This window comes from Aythya marila, assembly GCF_965140915.1.
Source record: "Aythya marila genome assembly, chromosome: Z".
Taxonomy (NCBI): Eukaryota; Metazoa; Chordata; class Aves; order Anseriformes; family Anatidae; genus Aythya; species Aythya marila.
Genome location: NC_139080.1, coordinates 12,033,586 through 12,057,009, shown reverse-complemented (window position 1 = coordinate 12,057,009; position 23,424 = coordinate 12,033,586). Strand labels below are relative to the sequence as shown.

The 23,424-nt window shown below is 38.5% G+C and overlaps 1 protein-coding gene across 4 annotated transcripts in view; it reads right to left on the bottom strand.

The window, feature by feature from the left end:
• RAI14 (retinoic acid induced 14) overlaps positions 1-23,424 on the bottom strand; it is an 85,979-nt gene that overhangs the window by 28,561 nt on the left and 33,994 nt on the right. For all 4 annotated transcript variants that reach the window (XM_082782979.1, XM_082782981.1, XM_082782980.1 and 1 more), the window contains one exon: positions 7,917-8,047. In XM_082782979.1, the coding sequence (XP_082639105.1) occupies positions 7,917-8,047 (131 nt within the window). The remainder of the gene's footprint in view (positions 1-7,916; positions 8,048-23,424) is intronic.

The window sequence follows — 23,424 nt, the reverse complement described above, 5'->3', positions numbered from 1 at the left end:
GGACAGTCTGTCCAGAAGGATGCTGTGAGGGACGGTATCGACTGAGATGCAGGAAGATTACATCCGCCACCTTCCCTTCATCTACCATGTGTGCCACCTTATCATTTCAGATCAAATTATTAAGGCAGGACTTTCCCTTCATGAACCCATGTTTAACTATGCCTGACAATAGCTTTGCTCTTTAAATGCTTTTCAATAACATCCAGGACAATCTCTAAGTTTTCCAGGCACTAATGTTACACTAAACAGACTGAACAGGTCTATCATTTCCTGGGTCTTCTCTCAAGCCCTTCTTTTAGATCAGTGTAACATTGGCCAGCTTCCAGGAAAGCTTCCTTCTGATTGTTTCTTTAAAAGCACATCCCACATCTTGAGTCCAAAGTGGTGCACAGTTAGCTTCTTGATATATATGCCCTCTGGCAAAGCATCTTTTCAGCAGAGCGAAGTCTCTGAGGATGTCATAGATGTATCCATATCAGTTCAACTTTCTCCCTAGGGCTAGGTAAAACCAGCTACCCATCTGCTGCCCTTGCTTGCAAGGCCAGAAGAGGGTTCAAACTTCATTTTATGTCCAACAATGAAAGCAATGACTAGCACCTCCCTCAGCCTCCATCCTACAATACAACGTGCTTGGTATTATTGTCTATAGGCCAGCAAAAGCTAATAACCACCCTACTACATGAAAAGTCATGAAATTAGAGCCAGGAAATCCCGAAACATGTTAGCATAACAAGAAGCCAGGAAAAGACTGGAAAAGGCTGAGAACAACTGGGTAAAAGTTAATCTAAAGAAAATATTTTTGTTGCATGAAAATCCAGCAAGGCTTAAACTGCATACAGTACTCCAAGAACCAAAGAGCATAGATATCCCTGTTCAACATCAGGGATGTTGACAAAGGAGAGCTCAGGGTATGTGCTGCTTGAAGTTTCTGTGATTTTTAAACTTCTAACAGTTTGGACCTATTCAGATTTGAAAGAACAGAACTACTCTTTTTTATTATTATTATTATTTTTTAACTGTATACAGTGAATTTCTTTTCATCGGGGAATTATAACCCAAGTGCATTAATACATACTCATAGTACTAAATCCACTAACAACATGCTCCTTGGAGACTACTGGTTAATATGACCTGTTAACATTTATTCTATAAACTATTATGTCTGTTATGGTAACATTTTTATTTAGCATTTCAGAATAACTATACTAGTAAAGCATTTAACAAAGACTCCACACTTTTGGAGAAGAGAAAGGAATGGAATAGAGACATGTGAAGGAATAACCAATTTCTGCACTTTTTCCTAACACAGCATGAACCTGTAAAGAAGGTAGCAGAAGATGCAGAGTGGTATACAAGCCATATAAAGAAGCATTTTGGAGAAAAAAAATCCAGTTTTTACATGTTGCTCAGTTTTGGCTTTCTGTTCCCTTTCTCTTCCTAGATTAGAGCACTTTAAACTAGCAGCAGCCAGTTGGTGTAATTAAAATCTACACATACAGCTCATTTGGTTGCATAAGTCTTTGAAAAACACGTAAAACAACTGCAGCCCATTATGCAGATACAAATCTGAAAAACAACTGCAGCCTTAGCCCCATCCCCTCCAGCCTTGGCGGGCCTGGTTCTGGCCCAGCCCACGGGAGGCACGCTTCCCCTCTGCTCCCTTGCCAGCTTGGATAAGAGGAGTGCAAGGAGCTGCCACGGCACTCATAACGCAGAAGCAGGGCACCATGCTCTGCCTCCACGTGAGACAAGCTGCAGCTGTTTCAAGCCAGGCACACAAAAACTCTCAACCATCTAGGCTATGCTCCCATTCAAGCATCTCAGAAGCTTCTTGAAAACTGGCCAGGTCTGGTAAAATCTGGGTATTTGGCAACTCTGCAAATGGAGCTGCTTTACAGGGAACTCTGCCAGCTGCCTGGTGCTCCACTGTAGTTTTGGCCAACCCTACAGGAGTGGGGCGAGCAGCTCACGAGGTACCTAAACACATGCACGGAGGCCCTTCAAAAGGCATCTTGCTTTCTCCTGAGATGATAGGCCTACTCATCGACAATGAAATGCAACAGCTTATTAGTAACAGCCATCCTATTGGTCTATTGGAAAAGCTAGTATAAAACAGAAGACATAAGCTGGTTCCTAGAAAAAAGGTACTGTTTCATCCTTGAACTCCAACTATCATCTGCAGGAAGCACTGTGCATGCAAGATACTGAAGTCATGGGATGTTTCTCAACATTCAAAGAAATGTATATCAAATAGAGAATTTGCTTTTTCAAATTAAGTGAAATTTGCTTGGTTTTACCATATATGAAATTAGTAAAGAGAAAGTAAGAAGTTTCACTTTCTCAGATGCAAAGTTTAGGATCTTCATAATTGAAATCAAACAAGGAGCATTAATTTCTGTCTCTTTAGAAGATCACCTAGTCTTTTTATTTTTAAACATGAAGGTAAAAAATACTAAAATGTCTTTCAAAAAAATGTTTCAAAAATGCACATAAGAGAACATGAATGGTGTTAGTTTAAAGTCCTGTGAAAAATATAGCTAAGAACTAAAAACTGAATCATGGTACATCTCAAAGTCTAAGTGACAGGTCGTATACTCAAACCATCAGAAATTCTTTCAGTCAAGAGCCAGAAACAAACCACTGGCATGAAATGCACTCCATGGATCTCGTTTAAAAGCTTGCATAAGGTATGACTGTCAGTACAGTAATGTTTGTATGAAATATAGATTTTTTTCATGTATTGCCAAACTCTAAAATCAAAGTTAAGTATTGCTGCTCCATTGTGGAGATACAAGCAATTCCTCTCACTATACATTAACAATTGGCTCATACTGAATATAATGGAAAGTTAATTAGCCCAATTTACTATCCTGGCAGAGCATGGTTTTGCCTAACCATGCCCAGATGTTTCATTAGCATTTCTAAGAGTTAGACGAAAGTGGAAAGTAATTTTTCAGGAAATTTAATATCAACATCTCAATTGAATTATATTCATAACAATGCTGCAGGGGATAAGGGGAACTAAAAGGAGCAATCACGATTTTAACCCGAAAAGATCTTCAAGGAAGCTCTGGAAAAACAAAAGTTTTTACATCCAATCTCCAATGGAAACAAACTTTACAAGAAATTTTGAAATAAGAACCAGACTCTAGCTATCTTTTGGCTAGCAATAAAACACAGGTAGATATCTCTGCGGTTTTCTTTATTTCATCCCTAATCTGAAACCTAGAGGTTGTTACCATCTGGACTCCCATAAATTGAAAACTATGATAAATGCAAGACAAATACTACTTTGTGTCAGGGATCTTATCTGGTTATTGGAACATCAATGAACTACATGGTTTGATGGTTGGACTAGATGATCTTGGAGGTCTTTTCCAACCTTAATGATTCTACGATTCTATATATTCCTAGAGAGGTTAGGATCCTCAGGCACTGCATTTCTAGTAGCAGCTCCCATTCTGGTACAATTTTCAAAATAAGTAGGAAAGCATATTAGCATCCTGTAAGTGTTTGGTCAATTTCTGGAGATAACACAGTCGGTGCAAAAGAAACATCTCCTAGTGTGTGATGTTAGACTGATGATGCCCAGTATGTACACAAGAAAAAAATGTGGAGACTGCCTCAATTTCAAAGGTTTTGTGGAGGATTTGTATTATTCTGAATCAACAAAGAAAGGATGCTGTGATTCTTCTTCAATTCACAAGCACTAGACTCACCTGACAAAGTACTCTGATTTTGGAGGTAAATTAAATCATTTCTATGATTTTCTTTCTCAACCAGAACTGTATTATAACTATATATAATAAATAAATAAGCTTCCTTTAAGATAAATACTATTACATACAAGGAAACAGGGAAACAGTCCCTCTCAAAAAGCATTTAATATCTAACTTATTCTTTGAACAGTTATTTCCTTTATGCCACTCACCCCACCTCCGAATACAAGATCAAAAAGTGAGAAAGGAAAAATGAATCCTATATGCAGGATAAAGTATTTGGGGATGGAATATGTTCAAATTTATTTTCAGCTCAGCCTCTGAGGCATGAACATTCTGGTTCAAATGAAAACATATCATTTCTACTGACTGCTATTGACAATAGTTTTGTGAAAGAGTCCTTAGAAAGTGCATTTGTAGAGGTTTCTAAAGCTTTTTTGTACCATTGTCAGACTCATTTTATTAAGCAACAGCTGATTCAATTGCAGTAAAAAAAATTACAGAGACCTATTGTTTCATTTAATAGCCATAAGCATTTAATTCTAGTTCAGTACCTTGCAAAAACACGCAAACATGGCAGTGATGCACTGGCACACAGACAAAATACCTTCAGGACACGGAAGTGCTGCCATTTATACATTGTGAATCATTTCCAAACTTTTTTTTCCTTCAATAACAACAGCCGCTTCTTTAAATACCAGCCCGTTTGAACACTTGCTCTTGTGGAAAGAGTAGTACATAAATGAATCCTATCCCCTCCTGAAAAGGTCCTCTTTAAAGAGCCTTTTTGTTAGTTTAAGTGGGATTTAAACGATCAACTTCCAAATTGGAAAGCACTGTTTCGTTGTTTAAGGAAGCTGGACCAAAAAAAAAAAAAAAAGAAAAGAAAAAAACCACCATCTGGCAGAATAAGACTACAATGGCAGAGTCAGATTTCCAGATAGGTTCTATTACAAATGTGCTTGGCAATAGTCTGTGCACTGTAAGTGGGAACAACAATGGGGCTGTGTCAACTTACGCCAAAGGTGGATTTGCTCCATGGCCTTAAAACTGATTTATTGTTTATTGTTAATATTTATTGTTGAAAGGACTGAGTCAGAGGCTGTGTGGTGGCAAGGAAAGTCAAGCAAGTCTTAAAAAAAACTATGTTTTGTTAGTTTGACACCTTTTTTTTTTTTTTTTTTTAAGAGGTACTGCTGGAGAGTTAAAAACTCCTGATGAAAATCTATAAATACTAGCTCAAGGCAATTTATTGATACCTAGACCTAATTAACTTAAACTTTTGTATTTTGTTGCACATGGGCAAGCCACAGAGAAAAGAATCTATATGACAGTGGCAAAAAAGGACACAGGCCATATTTAGACAGTTATGTCCAAACCCGAGCCAGAAGTGGAGCACACTTGAGCAGGACTCAGTAGAATGACCTGTGCAGTACTCCACAGAACAGATGCAGAAAACCCTGTGCTCTTGTCTCTGTGCCTCTCAGTTCAAGGATTTTATATTAAGAAGCCATTTGATTATAAAACAAAAATTTGGAAGAACCCCCTTAAGTATGAAAACTTAAGTCTTTTCCACCTTTTGTTTAAGATAATTATTTAAAGGTGTGCTTCAAATAAAACACAAGCAATATCGAGAATTTTGTTTGAAGAGTTATTAAGAAAAGGACTGAATAATAAAAGACCTTAATAGAAGCAGTCACACCTTAAGAGAACAGACAACAGGCCTAACAAACCTGTACTGCAATGTGTAATTGTTTCTCCTTTTGTGCTTTCAAGCACATTCTGAAGCTTTAATCGCATTATGCAAGTTGTTATGTAATTGAATCCATCATGTTTTTCTTGTCACCTTCAGCTTAATTATGCAAACAAATGCATCGATACATACTCACAAGGATCAATAGACCACTCATCCAAAAATCATCCTCCCCACATAGCACTGCAGACCGCTTTCTAACTAACTAGTGGCATTTGCATTTGATAGTAGCCAGTTGTCCCGATAAGACCTCTCCAGATCCCAAATCAGTCTTTCCCAGCATGAGTCTCCCATGCTCCAGGTGAGGCAGCTGCCAAATTACTACCATGCTCTTGAGAAACACTACCAGACCTCAATGCTGGGTGGCTGCTGGGTCTATGCTTCTAAGCAGAGTTTGAAAAACAGCTATGATAGACACCCCCGATTCACTGCACAGGCATGAAGCCATGACATTGCACTGCAAACATAGGAGAAACAAGCGTACCAGTATGGAACAAATAGCTGTGTTTCATTTTGTATTTGATAACATTGCTTAGGCAACAGTATTTTGGTTTTAGAGCCTGCATGCATACACGTACACACAGAGGCACACACAAAAAACAAACAAAAAAAAGACTGTAGTGGGGAAAACACAAACAAGAGATTGCCCATTATTAATAAGCCATAATAGGGTATACTTCTGGGTCACAATACTCTGGTAGCTACATCTCTCCAGATCAGTGTCATAGCTTCTACAACTGTCGGTATCTATCTTTCAAAACTGAAGCAGAAATAACTTGAGTAGATTGCTAAGTTTCCCAAAGCACCTGAAACAGAATGAGAGTTGACACACTGTACTTCTGGAGCATACCAGTCGTATTTTCCTTCATTTTCTCTTGAGTTTTCTTTTAAACCAGTACACTAAACAATAATTAAATTAGCATAATGAACTAGCAAAAACAGATCTTCACAGCACTAATTCACACATCCCAAGCAATTAAAAGTAGTTGCATCTGCATCAGTTGTAGCTGCATCATTACTATAAATATAAGATCATGAACTTTGCAGTTGCAATTAATGAAAGAAGGTAAGTTTTGAAATGTCTCCATGTGACAATGAAAATCATTGCACCAGATCCTTAAAGTTACAATCCAACTTCCTAGAGTCATGAGGCCTGTGTATTTAATAAATTTAGTCTTGCTTAGTTCCCTAGAAAAATTCAAAGTATCATATTGTATGTGAAACTTGCAAAATATTGGTGTTACACTGGAAACAATCCAGCTTAAGAATCTAGCTCTGTGGTTATGTTGACTAGAAAAATGCAAGATGCTAGACATATCTTTAATTTAAAGGCTTCAATAGAAGTCATGCTTTGATTACGTCTGATTCTCCATTTCAAAAGAAAAAATATGCGCATGCAACTTTTAAAAATTAAAATCATATTGAAGTGTGGAGAAAGCCCATCTGAAGTGATTAGGGGGCATGGACTTCTGCAATAAGAAGCTGCAGGTCATTCATTATGAGTCATTGCCAGTTTCCTCAGATGCAGAACAGAAATATAGCAGATGTAGAAAACTGAGACAGACCAAGCAAGAAGCAGATCATGACTCAATAAATAATCCAGAAGGTAATTCATTGAAACTCATTATTTGGTATAAACAGCCTTTTTCTGTCTGTCCCAAGACTAGAAACTGTTTTCCTTTCTCCCCAGCTATCCACAATTTTACAAAGGCTTTGATTTTCTCATGGGATGTTTTTTTTTCATTTATCCACTTAATCATCTTCCAATGCCTTAAGAAAAAAAGTTTAAGGATAGCAATCTCATGTTATAACTTTCTTACTGGAATCTTTTATCTTCCACAATTCAGAACGTTCACAGGAGAATAAGAAGAATAGAAGAGGAAAATATTACACTGATTCTCAATAAAATATACTGAGACTATGAAAGGAATCTTGTTCACTCAAAACTTTCACTGTCCGGTTTTAATCACAACAAGGAGCAGTTGCACAAGCCATTATCATCTGCAAGATTTTAAAATCCCCATCACTGTATTTTTTGTTTCTAATGGATTATTTAGGACTGAAGATAATTTCAGTTCTGTATTGTTAAATTAATGTTCATGGGAAAAAATAGCCTCACAGATTAATGCCTTTTGGAGTGTGCAATCTGCAGAGTGTCATTAAATTCCTGAGTCCCAAAATATCCTGTCCTAAAATGGCACCAGTCTGCCCAGCAGACTAGCTTCAAGTTACCTCAATAGGTTTCTGATTATGAAATGGAATTTTAAAAGTAAAATGATAAATATAGACCATCAGAAAGAAGCTTTCCAAAATATATTGTGCTTCAGGTGAAAATACCTTCATTTACAGTACAGTCCCTGGTGCTTAATTACTGTGTCATGGACATCCAAGCTGTTTTTTTTCTCCTCTATTATATTTAAGTCACAAGTTTAAGTTCGACTTACGCAGTTTTGCCCTCGCTATCTTGTTTGGTGGCACTGGCTCCCTTTTTACCCAACAATGAAGCCACTTTTTCAGGATCACCATTCTCCACCGCTTGCAGTAGCCGATCATCATTCTTATTCCACTCATTGGTCTAGAGTAAAAGAAGAAGGGAGAAACATTATTAGTACTAGTGCCCAGGCTTCCCTGAATGATCCTATACATACTTGGCACATTTGGAAGCTGAAACAAAAGCCCAAACCAAAGAAAAGACACGGAGAAAGCTACATAAAATAAAGTTGCAATACATGTTGCACAGGCTCCCTAAAACTCAATGGCTCAAGCCAGGAACTAAGTAACCACTGAAGATGACCTCTGACATAGAAACTCTATAGAAGAACTGTGCAGATACAAACCCATTTGTTCTTACTTTCTCTTAAAGAGTTCTCCTTCACTTCCCTAGAAGCAGGAGAGTCGTAGTTTCTCTTTTGGAGATGCACTGGCCCCATGAAACCTTCATCACGTACATCATGTGGATAAGCAATGAGCTGTCTCATCTGATTCACACCTCACCTTATCAACCCAGCTCAATCAAACTTTCCATATACAAGGTTTTCCCCAGCTCACAGTTTAACAGGAGAGATTAACAGGTTAAGAGTCTTCCCCTTGCTGGCTGTAATTAGTTTTCATGAGCTTTTAACCTGCCATGTTTGCCTTAAAAACAAAGGAATTAACCCAAGATAGACAGTACATCTATATCAGTGCTGAAAGCAAAAGATGACCACCCTGTATTTAAACCTTTCCAAATCCACTGCGTCTTTTTAATCATTCTCATCAGCTGAATTAATGAAAGGACACTATTTCCTAATGTGATGATTCCCCCTCCCACTCCCAGTTCTCAAGGCAGGGCCTATTTCCTCTACCAGATTACCAACCAGGATCTAGCAAATTACTAAGAAAACAGAGTAACCTTTTGTATCCCATGTAATTACAGCAAAAAAAGCTCTGAAAATGAGTGAAAAGTTGCACCCATGCTTTCTAGCTTGGACTCACAACAAGGTACAGTTTTCAGTAAGAGCATCTAGTTCACATGCAATTAAAAGCTGCTTTTAGATTAGCTTGAAACCCTGCTACACTCAAGAGAGCATCTTCAACAGATTATGGCTTTCTCTTTGACATCAGTCAGCTCATCTCCGGCATAGCTGTCTATTCAACAGCACTGGATTTCTACACAAACAATTTTGGCAAAGACTGAATTCCTATTAATATGCTCCTTGAGAAATATTCAGCTTGAAGAGCACTTTGTTCTGACACTTTGCACAGACTTTTTTTTCCTGTTAGCTGAACAAAATGTTTGATACTTTTTCGTCTGGACTCGTGAGAAAATATGTATGAAGTGCACATTGGTACAAACCAACTCTGCAGGCTCTGCACACCCTGAATAGCAGAAGGGGAAGAAAGTATTCCACCTTGCTAGTTGTTTAAAAAAAAAAAACAGATTAAAAAATAAAACAAACACATATTAGGATGACAATGCAGTCCAATCAGGAAAGTAGTAGTTGAAAGAACAACACCTGAAACCAAGAGTATGAATGGCCGCTCTAACAAAGGAGGTGGCATGCAGAAGACAAAGAGCAAATGCAGTTTGATGGCAGTGTTTTGACTGGTGGGTAGATGCACATCAAGGAGGTTGTGTTCTTCACTCTTACACCACTGGAATAAACCTCTGTAGTTTCCAGAGCATTAGTTACATCTGCAAAAAATGATGTTTCCTCTAGCAATATTTATACTCCATGGCAATGAGTGCCCTTCCAAGCAGCAAGCTCCACCTAAAATGAAACTCATTGCATATTCTTCATTTGGGGATTTTCATGCTTTTAAAGGGAGCCTACTATTAAAAACAGATGTTAAAAAGAAGTATATTACTGTTAAATAAAATGCTTTAAAATTAACATGCTTTGTTTGTCAGCATATTATGCCTTTTGTTTTGGACTTTATCCTGTTTCTAGGTTTGTTTGTTTTATTGTTATTATGTAGTCATATGAGATACTTAAATACAAGTTATTTGACCAGTCACCCACAAATCACCACAATGACTGCAAAGCATTAGTAGCAGCTAACTCCTACATAAATTATTTATTTATTTAATCCTGGAAAAGAGGAGATAGCAGGTAACATGATGATCTACACACACGTCTAACCTAATACTCACCTCTACTTTGAAAAAGAAATACAGTACCTAATTTAAGATTTTCTCATGACCTGAAATAACCAGTTTACTACCAAAACATGAAACTGAGTAATGCTTGCAGAAAATCCATAGCAAAACAGCTTTCAGCAGGGCATTCACTTTTTTAGTGCAAAAATGACCACGTATTCCACAAGTAGTTGCATGGGTACTTCTTTAATATTCATCTTTTAAACTGAAAAAAAATGACATATAATCCTATATCCAGTATTCTGGTATCAGCATGCAAGCACGCTAATGCCAAGCCCCAGGTTTAAGATATAAGTCTATTTCCCTCTGGACAGGCTTTGATAACCATATCCCTGTCTGTAGTTACACTGTCATTAACATTCCAGAGCCAAGAGAAACCAACACAGCCAGGTCCCAAATTATGCCTCAGTATTTATATAGCGTGGAAGCAGCACCTGGGAGATTTAACATTGAATGGCGAAGCCTGGAGCATTCTGAAAGCAATTCTAATGTTGCGCAATGATGCCACGTTCATGCCAAAAGCAAAACATTTTATGACATATGGTATTAGTCTCTTAAAAGAACAGAATCTTTATTTCATTTTTACTGTAGTTTCCAACCATACTTGTTTTGATTAAAAAAAAAACAAACACACTCACACAGCTAGAGAAAGATTTAACAGTGCCTCATTTCAACAAATGCTTCCTATTTATCTGTACCACTAAACAGAATCCCTTGTCTCTATGAATTAAACAGACCCAAACTTGGACAATCTGTTAGGTAAAGCGGTCTCTCACGAGGAGCCTGAAAACAGTCATTTATATCAGATCCATCTCAGTGTCAAGGAAAGGCTATCAGCGTACATTTCCGTGTTTTTCATGCAAAGATAGTAATTCTTTTTCCTGTTCAGAGGACAATTGCAGAGGCTGGAGGCTAGAACAGGAAGTTCTGTATTTGGTAATCATTTTAGACACCCCTTTTTTCAGGGTACTAATTCTGTATTTAATTAGTACCCCATCTTCTAAGCACTATGGCTCAGAATTGTTAAAGGAATGAATAATTTTAGAGACTGCCATATACCAAATCAGCTTACATTCGTTTTTCCAATTGCATGTTTTCAGATTTCCTTAGTGATTCTATAACATCTTTAATATTACCATATTGGCTCTTTTGTTTTTCTCCTGGAATACAAAAGGATACATGTAGTTTCTCTTCACCACTGTGCAGCAGAGTTATGCTCATTTAAAAATTAGTTGTATTAAAAATAGTTGTGTTCTTTGCAAGATGCTTAAAGTCATCATGCTGTATTGCCCATATAAAAGTTCTGTATCTTTCTATTAAAGCAATAAGGATTCCATTTGAGGGTGTCAATAAACATGTCACTATTGTAAATGAAAAGACCATTTTCTATTCAAGCTCTCTTATACACATTTAACAGAATTATATACATTTAACTATAATGTGAGTTACATAAATCTATTTATAGACCTAATTTTTTTCCTGCAAAATAAAATCAGGGATACATCTGTCCACATAAACAAACAACTATGCAGACATCAACTGTTGCTTAAGTATTCCTCTGATATGATTCAACTGTTTTTTCTTCTTTTGTATGCTCAAATCAGCAGCTTTGTACAATGAATGCATTCCAGAAGTTAAAGGTAGAGCTAATAAAGGCTTACAGCAGGCTTTCAAAAACAGCTGTTCCTGTAGGAAATTGTAGCCGTACTATCAAAAAAAAAAAAAAAAAAAAAAAAAAAAAAGAGAGAGAGAAAAAGGAAAAAAAGGAACACACACACACACAAAAAAAAAAAAAAAAAAAAGGCACAGAAGAAGGAACCCATGCACTAGAAGGAAAGAGAATATGAGAATACGTACCCAGAAATAGTGTCCCCTCCCCAGGGTTGGAAGCAAGTTGGAGGTATTTAAGTTGGTGAGACTTTCACAGTGGTACCTCACGTAATCAACAGCTACACTGCCACTGGTGTACAGAGCAGACCGGAAAACACAGAACACTCAACAGAGGCAGTGACTGCTGCATTACACACAATTTCTGGTTCTCTTATAATATTAGCCTGGTTTTGACCCCACAAGTCACACAAATAACCACCAAAGACTTGGAAGGTAACTTCTGCCAGTACAATAAAAAATACGGGTAGCCCCAAACACAGCTACTACTGTTCACTAAATGTTTCTAAAAGCCACCTTGAGCTGCCATTTATTGTGTAGCACCAGCATTTGTTAGTCCAGGACAACGTGCACATGGGAGACAGATGCTCTTTGACCAAGATCACTGGAAGGACCAATGCAGCCAGCATAACTAGAGACCTTAACTTCTTAAACCCTCTGCATCAAGCTTAGGCCACAGCAACCCCACAAACCATCCCGTCCCACTTATCCAGGCAGCCCAAATGTTTCTGTAAGGCTCTTTTGTTCAGCTGCCACACATCCTGCCTGCTCTATCGCAGGACTTGCTCAGCACCAACTCCTTGCTTTTATCCACAGACACAGCTTCCACATTTCAGCCAGGCAGCACTGACAGCACCATGCAGCAAACAGCCCCTGGGAAGTTTCAGTCCTGTCACCGCCACTCTTTCAGGTAGCATAAATGGACGTTTCCTGTTCTGTCAGAGATGCCTAGACATGCATTGTTCTGAGCAAGCCCATGTAGGGCACCAGCTCAAGGTTACCACAGAATAACAGCAGTGTCTCTTGAGCATAGCATCAGAGCAACAAAAATGTAAGACTGGAGCAGTTAAGCAGATACTTTTCATCAGCATTAGAGCCAAAGGGGATTTTTTTTTGTTTGTTTGAAAAGTGTTGCAGATATGCAAATTAGCCAATTGAGTAACCTGTACAGCATGACACATGGTGCTACATGCAAATAAAAAACTGAGCTCAGCATGAAGGCAAACACATGCATGTAATTAAGTTGGCAGAATCAGCACAGAAAAGACTGCACATGTGGGGTTTCTTTATCCCTTCCTCAGCAAGCTCAAGTCCCCCCAAACAATTAACATTCTGCAATAACAATGGTTTGTAAACACATGCAAAACTCAGCTGATGAAACACACATTTCAGCTTCATATAAACAGAATCAGTATTCCACATTGTACTTCTTCAGCTGCTTTTTCCCCCAGATGAATTTTTTAGTATCAACACACTGTTCAGCTTAGGAACATTTTTAGGAACCTTACAAAGAAGTTGGCAGGACACAGCTAGCCAAGCTCAGGAGGGAAAGCCACTCCTGCACACAGCACTGTCAGATCAAGGTTAACTGAGTGCGGCAGAAGGCAGAAGACAACTGATTGACTTGATTTATACTATCAGTTTATGATTACTTATTAAAAAGGGCATAGTACTGAAGCCAAAAGCAGAGTGAGGGCAGTACCTTCAATGATAATCTTCAGGACAGGTATAGCTGTCCAAACCACAGGTTTATCAGCCACAGACACACACTTTTTTTTTTCTGCAAACCTAGAGATTATCAGTACTTGCAGCCATTGAAGCAAGGAGTTACTACATGGGGCAGGAGCTGCCCATTATAAATCCTTTGCTATTGGGATCACATGGAGTATATTTAGCTGGCAATTTGTTTTGAGTCTGAAGATAAACCTTCATGTCGAAGCCTATGTTTTCCTAGTTAAAATAGCTAATGCAAGCTTTAAGCATTGTTTTGTTCCTCTGACGCAAAGTGAACATTTTCCTTTCCAGAAGAAAAGCTCAAGAATTTAAAAAATGTTTAAGAAAGATACTTTCTTAATTTCCTTCATGACCACATCAGGATATTAAACCTCAATTGTCTTGAGATTAGCAGTAAATGTCGTGCAAGAAATGACAACATATAACAAGAGGTGATAGTTCCACTTAGCACTTGTACACAGTGTTTCCTATTTGCAAAGACCAGAGCAAACATTAACTGGACAACAACTGCTTCTTTATCTTTGGCATCCAGCCTACAGGAGATGGTTTAAATGACCTTGCATTGTTGCAAACCTACTGGAGGCAAAGTTATGTTATCTCCGCTGAAATCAGAACTGCAGGGAAGCCAGGAGTAGCAAATTGAAATTCCTGATAACTTCAAACTCAGCAACTTGCTGTTTGAAAAGGAAAGGAATACTTAAGGACTGCCATGCAATTGTTTGCGAAGCCAAAGACGCTGAACACCACTGCATCACAAGGTCACCCACAGAAGCGTGTGTGCTAGACTTCCCAAGAGAGTCTTAAAAACAAGAACAATCCTATTGTAGGGAATGCATTTGCTAGACAAAACATCCCTCAACGTTAAAACACCAGATGATGGCTTTTTCTCAAAAGAATGGCTTATCTGAAAACATTTAACCCAGGAATCTGATAAGCGAGTAAGTAGCTTATACCTTTCCCAGCCTTCCATCCCCAAGACCGAATAATTGGTCACTAGCAAACTTATATGGTGCAGTGGAAGTCTCCTTCACAGAGTGGCAAGATGTTGTTCAACTTACCAGCAACTGCTTGTCCAAGTCTGTTGCAGCAGCTCCCAGGACATCTGGAGCTTACCAGATGCCAGAAGCTGCTGCCTACAAGGCCTCTTTCAATTGCTGTGGCTCCAGCTCTTTCCTGAACCTTTCAAAACCTGCCCAGGGGCCGCGCGTGTCAGCAGTGCCACCGCAAACTGACCTCTGCTGCACTGCACTCCACTGAGGTAGCACCCTGAACAACTCTGCCAAAAGATGCTATGTTCATTAACTTTACCATAAACAAGGTCCTGACGTCCAATTAAGTTGTCAAAAAAGTAAAGTGTGACAATGGCTTTGAAAGTAATTCATAGCGATATTATCTATATGTTACTAATTGCTACACCAGAAAGTCTTTTTCAGCTTTGCTTGTCCATCTGTGTTCCCTACTTGAGATGACTGACAGCTGGTACCATTAATTATATTTATATAAGCAGATAAAGCATTTCTTTAAAGGTGGAAACAGCAGCAGCAATGCAAGTAACCTGTGAACCTTCTACAATAAAAAGTGTTACTCCATTGCTCTCTTGCTCCTTGTGCTACTCTGATTCGTTGGAATGACTGCCTATACAACATGCACAAGGCCTGTTTAATACTGGAGACTGTATTTGTGTCAGAGCATAAATTCAATTTGAAAAGTAGATAAAAACCACCATGGAGAATGCAGGAAGCAGTTGGAGTGCATGAACCACCAATGTTAAAAAAGGACTAATGGTAGCTTGTCAGTAAACCTTGATAATTATGCATTCATTGGGTAGCTTCTGTGAATAAAGAAGTGATTATTATCCAAGCAAACCATTTTTTCTTGCTGAAACCCAGAATAATACAACAGAACCACAAGTCACTCAGCAGGGCACTTTTATCAGCCAGTAGGACTGCCTGGAAAGTCTCCAGGCAAAGGGGGACTACAAGCTGTGAAATGAAAGGGTCTTTTACCAGCAGAGGACGGGAAAGATGACCCGACTGAAATGGCCATCTGAAACTGCAAGTTTGTGGAGGGGAACGACTAAGAAACAAAGATGTTGTTGAGAAAAAGTTAGTGTGGTCTTTGCTTAAATCATGACTTGCAATTTGCAGCTGGCTGTGAGCTGTGCTCCAAGAATGCTCAAGAGGGTAATGAAATTGGAAAAAAAAAAAAAAAAAAAAAAAGCATTGAAGAGTTTGCTGTTTAGCTGAGATAATTGCACATACTATTGTTAATTTCTTGTTATTTTTGACAAATTTATATGCAGAGTAGCCATAAGGTCAGTGTAGGGAATGTGTACAATTAATAGGGCAGAAATCAGTATGTGCACAACTAGTAATGCAGAAATCAGTGGCTCTTCATAGCTTAACTGTGAGATTTCATTTCTGTAACAGTAAAACAGTGAAGAGGTTGAGCCTAGAAACTCTGCAAGGGTGGCCAAGAGAGTGACATAGTCCAGCAAAGCCAGATCAGGGAAATGGCTGGCCCACATCTAGCAAACCTAGCAACACATGGTGGAATTCTAAGCAAGCTGGGAGGCACACAAAGTCTCAAGTGCTGCTCATTTCACTTCCTAGTAAAGGCCACGATATATTTTTCCTTCCAATACCACTTAAATACCTTTTAACAACATAAAGGAAATCAATCTCTGCATTTGAGAAACAGCAAGATTTCCTGTTAATGTTACATCTAGGCATATCAGGTCTTTTATTTTCTTTTAAGCAATTACTGTTTTCACGTAACCAATTACTTTCCAGCGGAGATAAAGGACAAGTGATGTGCAAAAAGCTCACTTTGTTCTAATGTCTAGCATGTGGTAAGAAAAACTACATTGAAATCATCAGTAACATGTAGCCAGAACATTGGCAATGTGTGGAACTACGGTCCATTATTTATCACCTCACATCACCAATACAGCAACTGGAGATTTATCTTTACTTTCAGATAGGGAAGGATGTAGCAGTAACCACACCACATGCAACTGATCATTCTCTGTAGCACAGAAGAAAGTAAAGCCAAGAATTAATTGTGGATATTCTAATAAATAAAACAATGTTTATCTTTACACAGTAAAATAACACAGGGGATCTTAAAAAAAAAAAAAAGTCAAATCAATCCTCTTTGAAGTGATCATCTCCCACTGTTCTGCCTTTTCCCATAGCTTTAAAGATTTGAGCTACAGTGAACATGAACTCAGATTATTGTTGTTCTCATCTTGAAGTCATTCAGTAAATGTTACTAAAACCAAACTACAACTAGTAGACTGCTGTTTACTGCCAAGCACATGGCAGTCCCTCAAAAAAAATCCATGGGGTGTCAGAACACACACTCAAAAGAAAAAAAATTCTCTCCAATTGTTACTCAAAGACCACAGAGAATCCTCAGGTCTTCCTTCTGCTTTAAAAATAATAATAATAAAATCTATAAATAAAACTGATTTTCATCATTACAGGCCTGGTGAAGACTACTTTCTAGCAGTTTTAAGACCGAAGAACTACAGAATCAACAGATTTTAGCTAAATATCAAGGTCAAATTGCAACTCACACTAAGGACATTCAGTCTTTCAAGTCTTCAGGATTTCTGTTGCACAACTGCTTCACACTCAGTTGGGAAAAAGAAAACATGAGATTTAATGTGAAATTGGTTAGGCAATCTAATCTCACTTTTTATCTGCTAAGTATTTTTCAGTGATAAACAGGCTACAGGATACAGGGACACTGCCAACTATCTGCAAGCAAAGCTTGTTTTGTTTGTTCAGCTATTGTGTTGACTATCTTGCATTCTGCAATACTGTGCTGGACACAATGGTCTCTGAGGACCAGAGTGTGCCTCATGAGCAAGACATAGTTCTAAACTTTCTGGAGTTGAGACAGTGATCAGAACAACCTGCCAGCTTTCAACATCCAATGCTGTACACATACCACTTCCTTAATGGATTTGTTTTTACATTCAGCACCACCTATATTTTGGTTAGTATCTGAGCTGACTACATCTACTCAGATCTTTAGTAACATCTTTCAGTTTCTGTTGATGACTGAATTTAGCAGAGGCAACCGGTGCTTGACGCATATTCCTGCTTCCAGATGAGCAAAAGGACATCTATCATGCTGGAACATGCTCAACTGCAACATTACCTCATTTGCTAGGACTGGCACTTTGTAGACCCATGACTCCGTGTTTCCTCCTGCCTACTGCTGAACCTCTCCAACCATTGTTCTTCTTGCCACTTCTACATAGAGATGATTTTTTTTTTTTTTTTTTTTTTTTTACAAGTTTTAGCGCTGTTGCCCTTTTTTCTCTCTGTTATTCTGTAAAGGGGAACAGAGACACAAAGGCTAATTGTGAAGTCTGCAGACAAGGAAAAAAAAATCTTCAATACTAAACAGAATCACACAGTCAAGAGTCACATGAACTGTCTACATGATACCAACAGCTTGCAGTGAAGCTGTTTCCATTGTTTTCATTCTGTTTTTCTGCTAGCAAGACTGCAGTAGATTACTTGACGAAACTCTACCAATCTTAATATCATCCAAACATCATAAATGGTTGCTTTAAAAAACAGCTCACACTATTTTTGATATCTTTTAAACTGCCATTGTAGGAAGCAATACAATTTCAAAATTCATAACAAAATTGATATTAAAAATCTCAACATTATTCAGCATAGAAAAGCAGTCTATTTATAGCTGAATTTGCCCTGCTTGTAATGGACATATCTACTGTTACTGGGTTATAGCCTTCTATTCTGAAACCCAAGACAGGGCCAAAGAAAACACAGTACACACATAGAAACAAATCCCTATGCCAAGAAGTTATTTTGTTTGGAGTCTTTAAGGGCTCAACTCAATCTCTAAAAGCACTTCATGGCTACAAAAGAAGGCAAAAATGTTTCACTGTCTGTCTGATCTTCAATAGGCCACTGACGGATACTTGTGTCATGGATTGACCTCTAGGTCTAATACTTGTCAGGTCTCCAAAATCAAATAATAAAGCAGCTTAGCTTTACTTGCTGCTTTAACTTCTATGGGTGCAATGAAGGATAATCTGAGAGTCACAGGGAAGTTACACCTACGATTCTTTCCAAATTCCTCAAGTCCTACTGGGAATGTAAGCAATTGTTTTTGCATGAAAACAAGATCCAGTTCAACAGCCAGAGAAAAGTATGTGAGATTTCACACCACCACATCTTCCCACGTTGTTTATCCTCCACATCACGTGCACTGATAATCAGACAAGGCTTTTATGCGTCAGATCCTCTGTGCACAGAACATCAACTGCCCACGCATGGCAGGCCTCAAGAAAAAGGAGGGAAAGAGCAGGCGGGCACTCACCCTGTTTCCTTCCCGTGGTCCTCATCTGCAGAAGGAGCTCCCTTCTGTGCAGAGTTGAATAATAACACTCATCCTTCTTATGCAGATCTTCTGTTTGCCAGGCACAGATGGCCTCACCTTTCATCTGATCAGGGCCGCAGCTAGCACCCCATCTATCAGGCACCCTGTAGAAATTGAGCTATTTGCCCCACGCTAGTGGTGGAGTTTAGCACTTGCCTGTTCAAACAGCAATTGAGCCACCTGCTGCCTGACACAACTGCCCGGATCAGTACTAATGGGCCAGTCTATATGCAAAGAATCCTTTGTTCTTATCTAAATACTCATATCCATGTGAAATTTACTCAAGCACTAAGTGCTATCTCTACCAAGCTCTTGCTCATTTGGATAATCTGCATCTCAGTGAACACACTAGGATTAATCACGCAAAATGACAGAAATCACAATCTGCGCCTTTTTTGTTGTCGTTAAAAAAGATTCACTCATCTCCTATTAATTAGTCCTACGCTGGATTATATTGGCATGCCACAGTCTATTTACTCTTATCAGAGGTAAGTGCTGCCAATGGTTCTACCACGTAGCCTTGATCGTGCTCTGTAAGGAATACTGTTGTTGTTACATTTAGAAACCCTTCCAGGGCTGTCTAGCTTTTACTGTGATTTTCTTCAAAAGCTTCACACACAGTTCCTATATTAACAGAGATCAGCAGCTTAACTACCCAGAGGTTTTCACCTTTCCAGTACAAAGTCACAGTGAATTAAATTGCTACAATGAAAAGACACACAAAGCAAAAAATCCTTAAGGGCAGCACAGTCCCAGGGTCTGAGAAGAAAGATCACACAATCCCATGTACAGTGGTTCTGCTGTGCTACAAGCCCATTTTCCATCATCAAAAACATCACTGTTACAGTTAGAACTTCTTCATCAGAGCACACAGAGGTACTGACATGAGGAAGAAGAGTGTCTGGTAATAATACCAATCTTATAAAAGATTTTGCTAAGCCACCGTTCCCCTTTGATGCTTACAAGTAGAGCACTCAGACAAACAACCCGAGATGTACCCACTCTGCACTACATTTTGTTTACTCTACAAACTTTTCAGGTTGCAAATGCACACCATGGCTATGCTGGATTCTGTACAGAATATCTAATGCAACAACTGTGAATGAATAGATGCTAAATTCAGACTGCTCCCAAGAGCAAATGGCCAGTCATCAGTAAGTTAATTCTTATCCTCTTCAAAACATGCTTTTTGAAAATTTATGTGAGAAGGTGGAAGGAGAGAGAAAAGGAGATCAAGGATGTTTAACAGATTTCAAGTCTTCAAAGAAGAAGAGATAACACCTAAGAGCTTTGTATGTCATGAGCAAAGTGCAAAGAAAGTGTATTTGTTAAGAATTTGCATTACATACCTTTCTACTTCAAGAGACATGAAAACCAAGTTGACAAACAATACAAGCGTCCTTTTTGTATCCTCTAACAGCATCTTCAAGAGATTCAGTGATAATTGCAAAGAATTGTATAAATAAGCTGAAAACGGGGTAGTTTTCATTGCCAGAAACAGCAGAAAGTTTCCAAATTTTATGGGTTAAAAAAAGCCAATAAATTTAACAGTCTTTTGAAGATGTTAGTATAATCCTTCCAAAACTGAAGAGAACAGATGACTCAACCATATGGCTAAGTTCCACTAAAATTCTGTCTCGTAATCATAAAACATGATGTAATGTAGCTTGGTCCCAGGAGAAGGAAAGGCGTTAGACATGTGTGACATGCACAAGCATTCCCTATATCCATCTGGCTAGCTAGTTTAAAAAGGTAATACACAAATAATTAGGGCTTTTTAGAAGTCTCCAAGATAAATATTCTCAAATCTTTTCTTGGAAAATGAATAAGTATTGCTCTTCAAATCTAAATCAATGCATCAGACATTATTGTTACAAACAGTGCTCATCTAAACATGTACAGTGAAGTAGTTGCTATACCTTTCCACAACAATGCATCTTTTAGAAGGTTTGCCATTATAAACTCTGAAATCAATCTGTGCTGGATTACTACCTCAGTCTTAATGAGTATGAAGAGTTTAAAGGACTATTTGCAAATCAAAAGAAACTTCCCTTTTAAAAATATCTAGGGAAGGGGAAAGAATACACATCAGCTAAGAATACATACACACTGAGTGGCAAAGAATATTATCTTCTGCATTACGTAAAGGTTGAATTTAATAATGCTAAGAAAAATCAGAGCCATCAGCTCTGACAGGTAAAATAATCATTAAATATAATAATTTCCAAATCATTAAAATAGTTAAAAAATAATAATTTCCAAATCATTAATCACCCAACTATACACAACAGAAGTCATCGATACCATTGTAATTCAAGTGTTCTACAATCACCTGGTATTAACAGTGACCACTCGGTACATGGTTCTAACTCTGGCCCTCATTATATTTAGGACTCCACTTTAGCAGGTATGCACAGATGTCTTAGCATGTAATTTCTAACAGCTCTATAAAAACTCCACTTTTTATTGTGGGCAGTTCAAATTTATCTAGGATTTGAGTCCAGGCTACTAGAAAAAGACCAATTCCAGAAAGAAAAATAAGGAAAAAGTGACAAGCAGCAGTAGTTTCCTTTCTCAATGGTGACAAAATTGGCAACGGAAAATTACTGGGGGCTGGAATATAGCGACAATCATTCCAAAACCTGTCTGAAACCACTGTGCTACAATACCCCCCAGCAGAAACAGGGCCCAAGCAGCCATTATGCTGAGCATCCTTTTTCCTATGAGCACGCACACTTAAACTGTAGAGAAAGAGCAGAAACTGATAGGCCAAGTGGTTACACAAGTGACCCATGAAAGAGTTCCAAGCTTCCTGACTCTCCACCCAAGCCCTATCAAATCAAGAAGTGTTAGAAATCAACAGGTAAGGCATAAAGAAAACAACAATCAATATCGACTGTATACCAATCATACATCTCTAAAATGCCATTAGAGCTGGAAGAGGTTCAAACGTGCAAATATGATCCAAAATGGCATCTGTATCAAGAACAAATTGGCCACGATGCCTCAGTCTCTAAGGTAGACGAGTTAAGAGAGACAGGAAATCAACAAACTCATCGGTAACATGGACAAGATGGGTGGGGATCAACTGTTGTCTTTTTTGGCACAATGAGGGAACATCAAACAAAAGTGGGACGAGGTCATAAAGAAAAGAAAGTCAACAGCAGACTTGTGGAACTCCTCTCAAAGGATGTTGCAGTTGCAAGACGTTTATGTGGTTTCAAGAAGGAACTGGTCACATATTAGCTAGAAAGATTCAGTAGAGGTATTAGGCCCTTAATCTGGAACCCTTAATCTGAAACAGTATTGTTATGTTGCTAGCACAAATCTGATTCAGCCCTGTCACTGTTTGCATCACATCTCCTAATCATCCTCCTGCTCCCTCCAACAGCCAATAGATACACCAGCCTCCCCAGGGCCTTGACTGGGACCAGAACAAGGCCGTGCTAGGAACATGGCCCTAGAGAAGAAGCTAGTCACACATGATGACACTGCTTTTCCTCTAGTGAGAAGAAAAGCATAAAGAAAGAAAGCATAAAGAAAGAGGAAAAAAAAAAAAACAGCACTGCTACCCCTTGTCTGAGCTTCCCTTTACCAACAATCATGCTTCTGACTCAAACCTCTGTGCTGAAGCAAGCTGTGTGCTGTAGATTGCTAGCAATCCTTTAACCACTTCAAGCATCCAAAGCTGATTAAGGAAAATAAACCGGTAACCTTGAATTCTGCAGGCCAACTCTGTATCACCAACCCAACACTCATAAGAAAACTGCAGAACAAAAGTGGCTTAAAGCCATCATTTTTGTCCATGATGCCTCAACCACAGAGCATTACCCATGCAGAAGCCTTGAATGCTTCTGATTGTATGGTCTTCTCGTACTGCAGCCACCCATTCCTATAACCTTCTGGCAAGAGCTTTTAGTGGAACTTGAGTCAAGGGCTGGAGTACAAACCAAGGACAGGCTGCAGCCATGCTCGTAAATCAGGGATTTTAATAAAAACCTAAAGATGTATAAAATGATCTCTGTCGCATAGGCTGAGGTCACATCCACACTACGAAAGGATACAAGTTCAATGCACTATCATCTTTTATATCAAGCATATTTTATATCATGCCAGTCCAGCTATAGAAATGCTGAATTACTTGTTCAACATGTGGCCCTTTTGAAAACTAGGTATCTAGTTTTTGCATCTAAATATGGATTTGAAAAGGAAGCTCTCAAGAACTTGAGATGGATGTTAGCAAATTTATTCTTTTAACAGTTGAAGTGTCAATTACAACATATCAGTTCTATTTTATCCTTTTACTACACTATAGTATTTCACAACTGCCCTTCAACTACCTCCAAGAAATCAAATTTTAAACATTTTGGCTTGGCATGCTGTTTGAATGGGAAGAGACTGACTAAGCTAAGATAAATTGTCTTGTTACTTTTCCAGAAAAGGTTACAGTGAAGATATTGCTATTAGCAAAATATGGAAGCAAT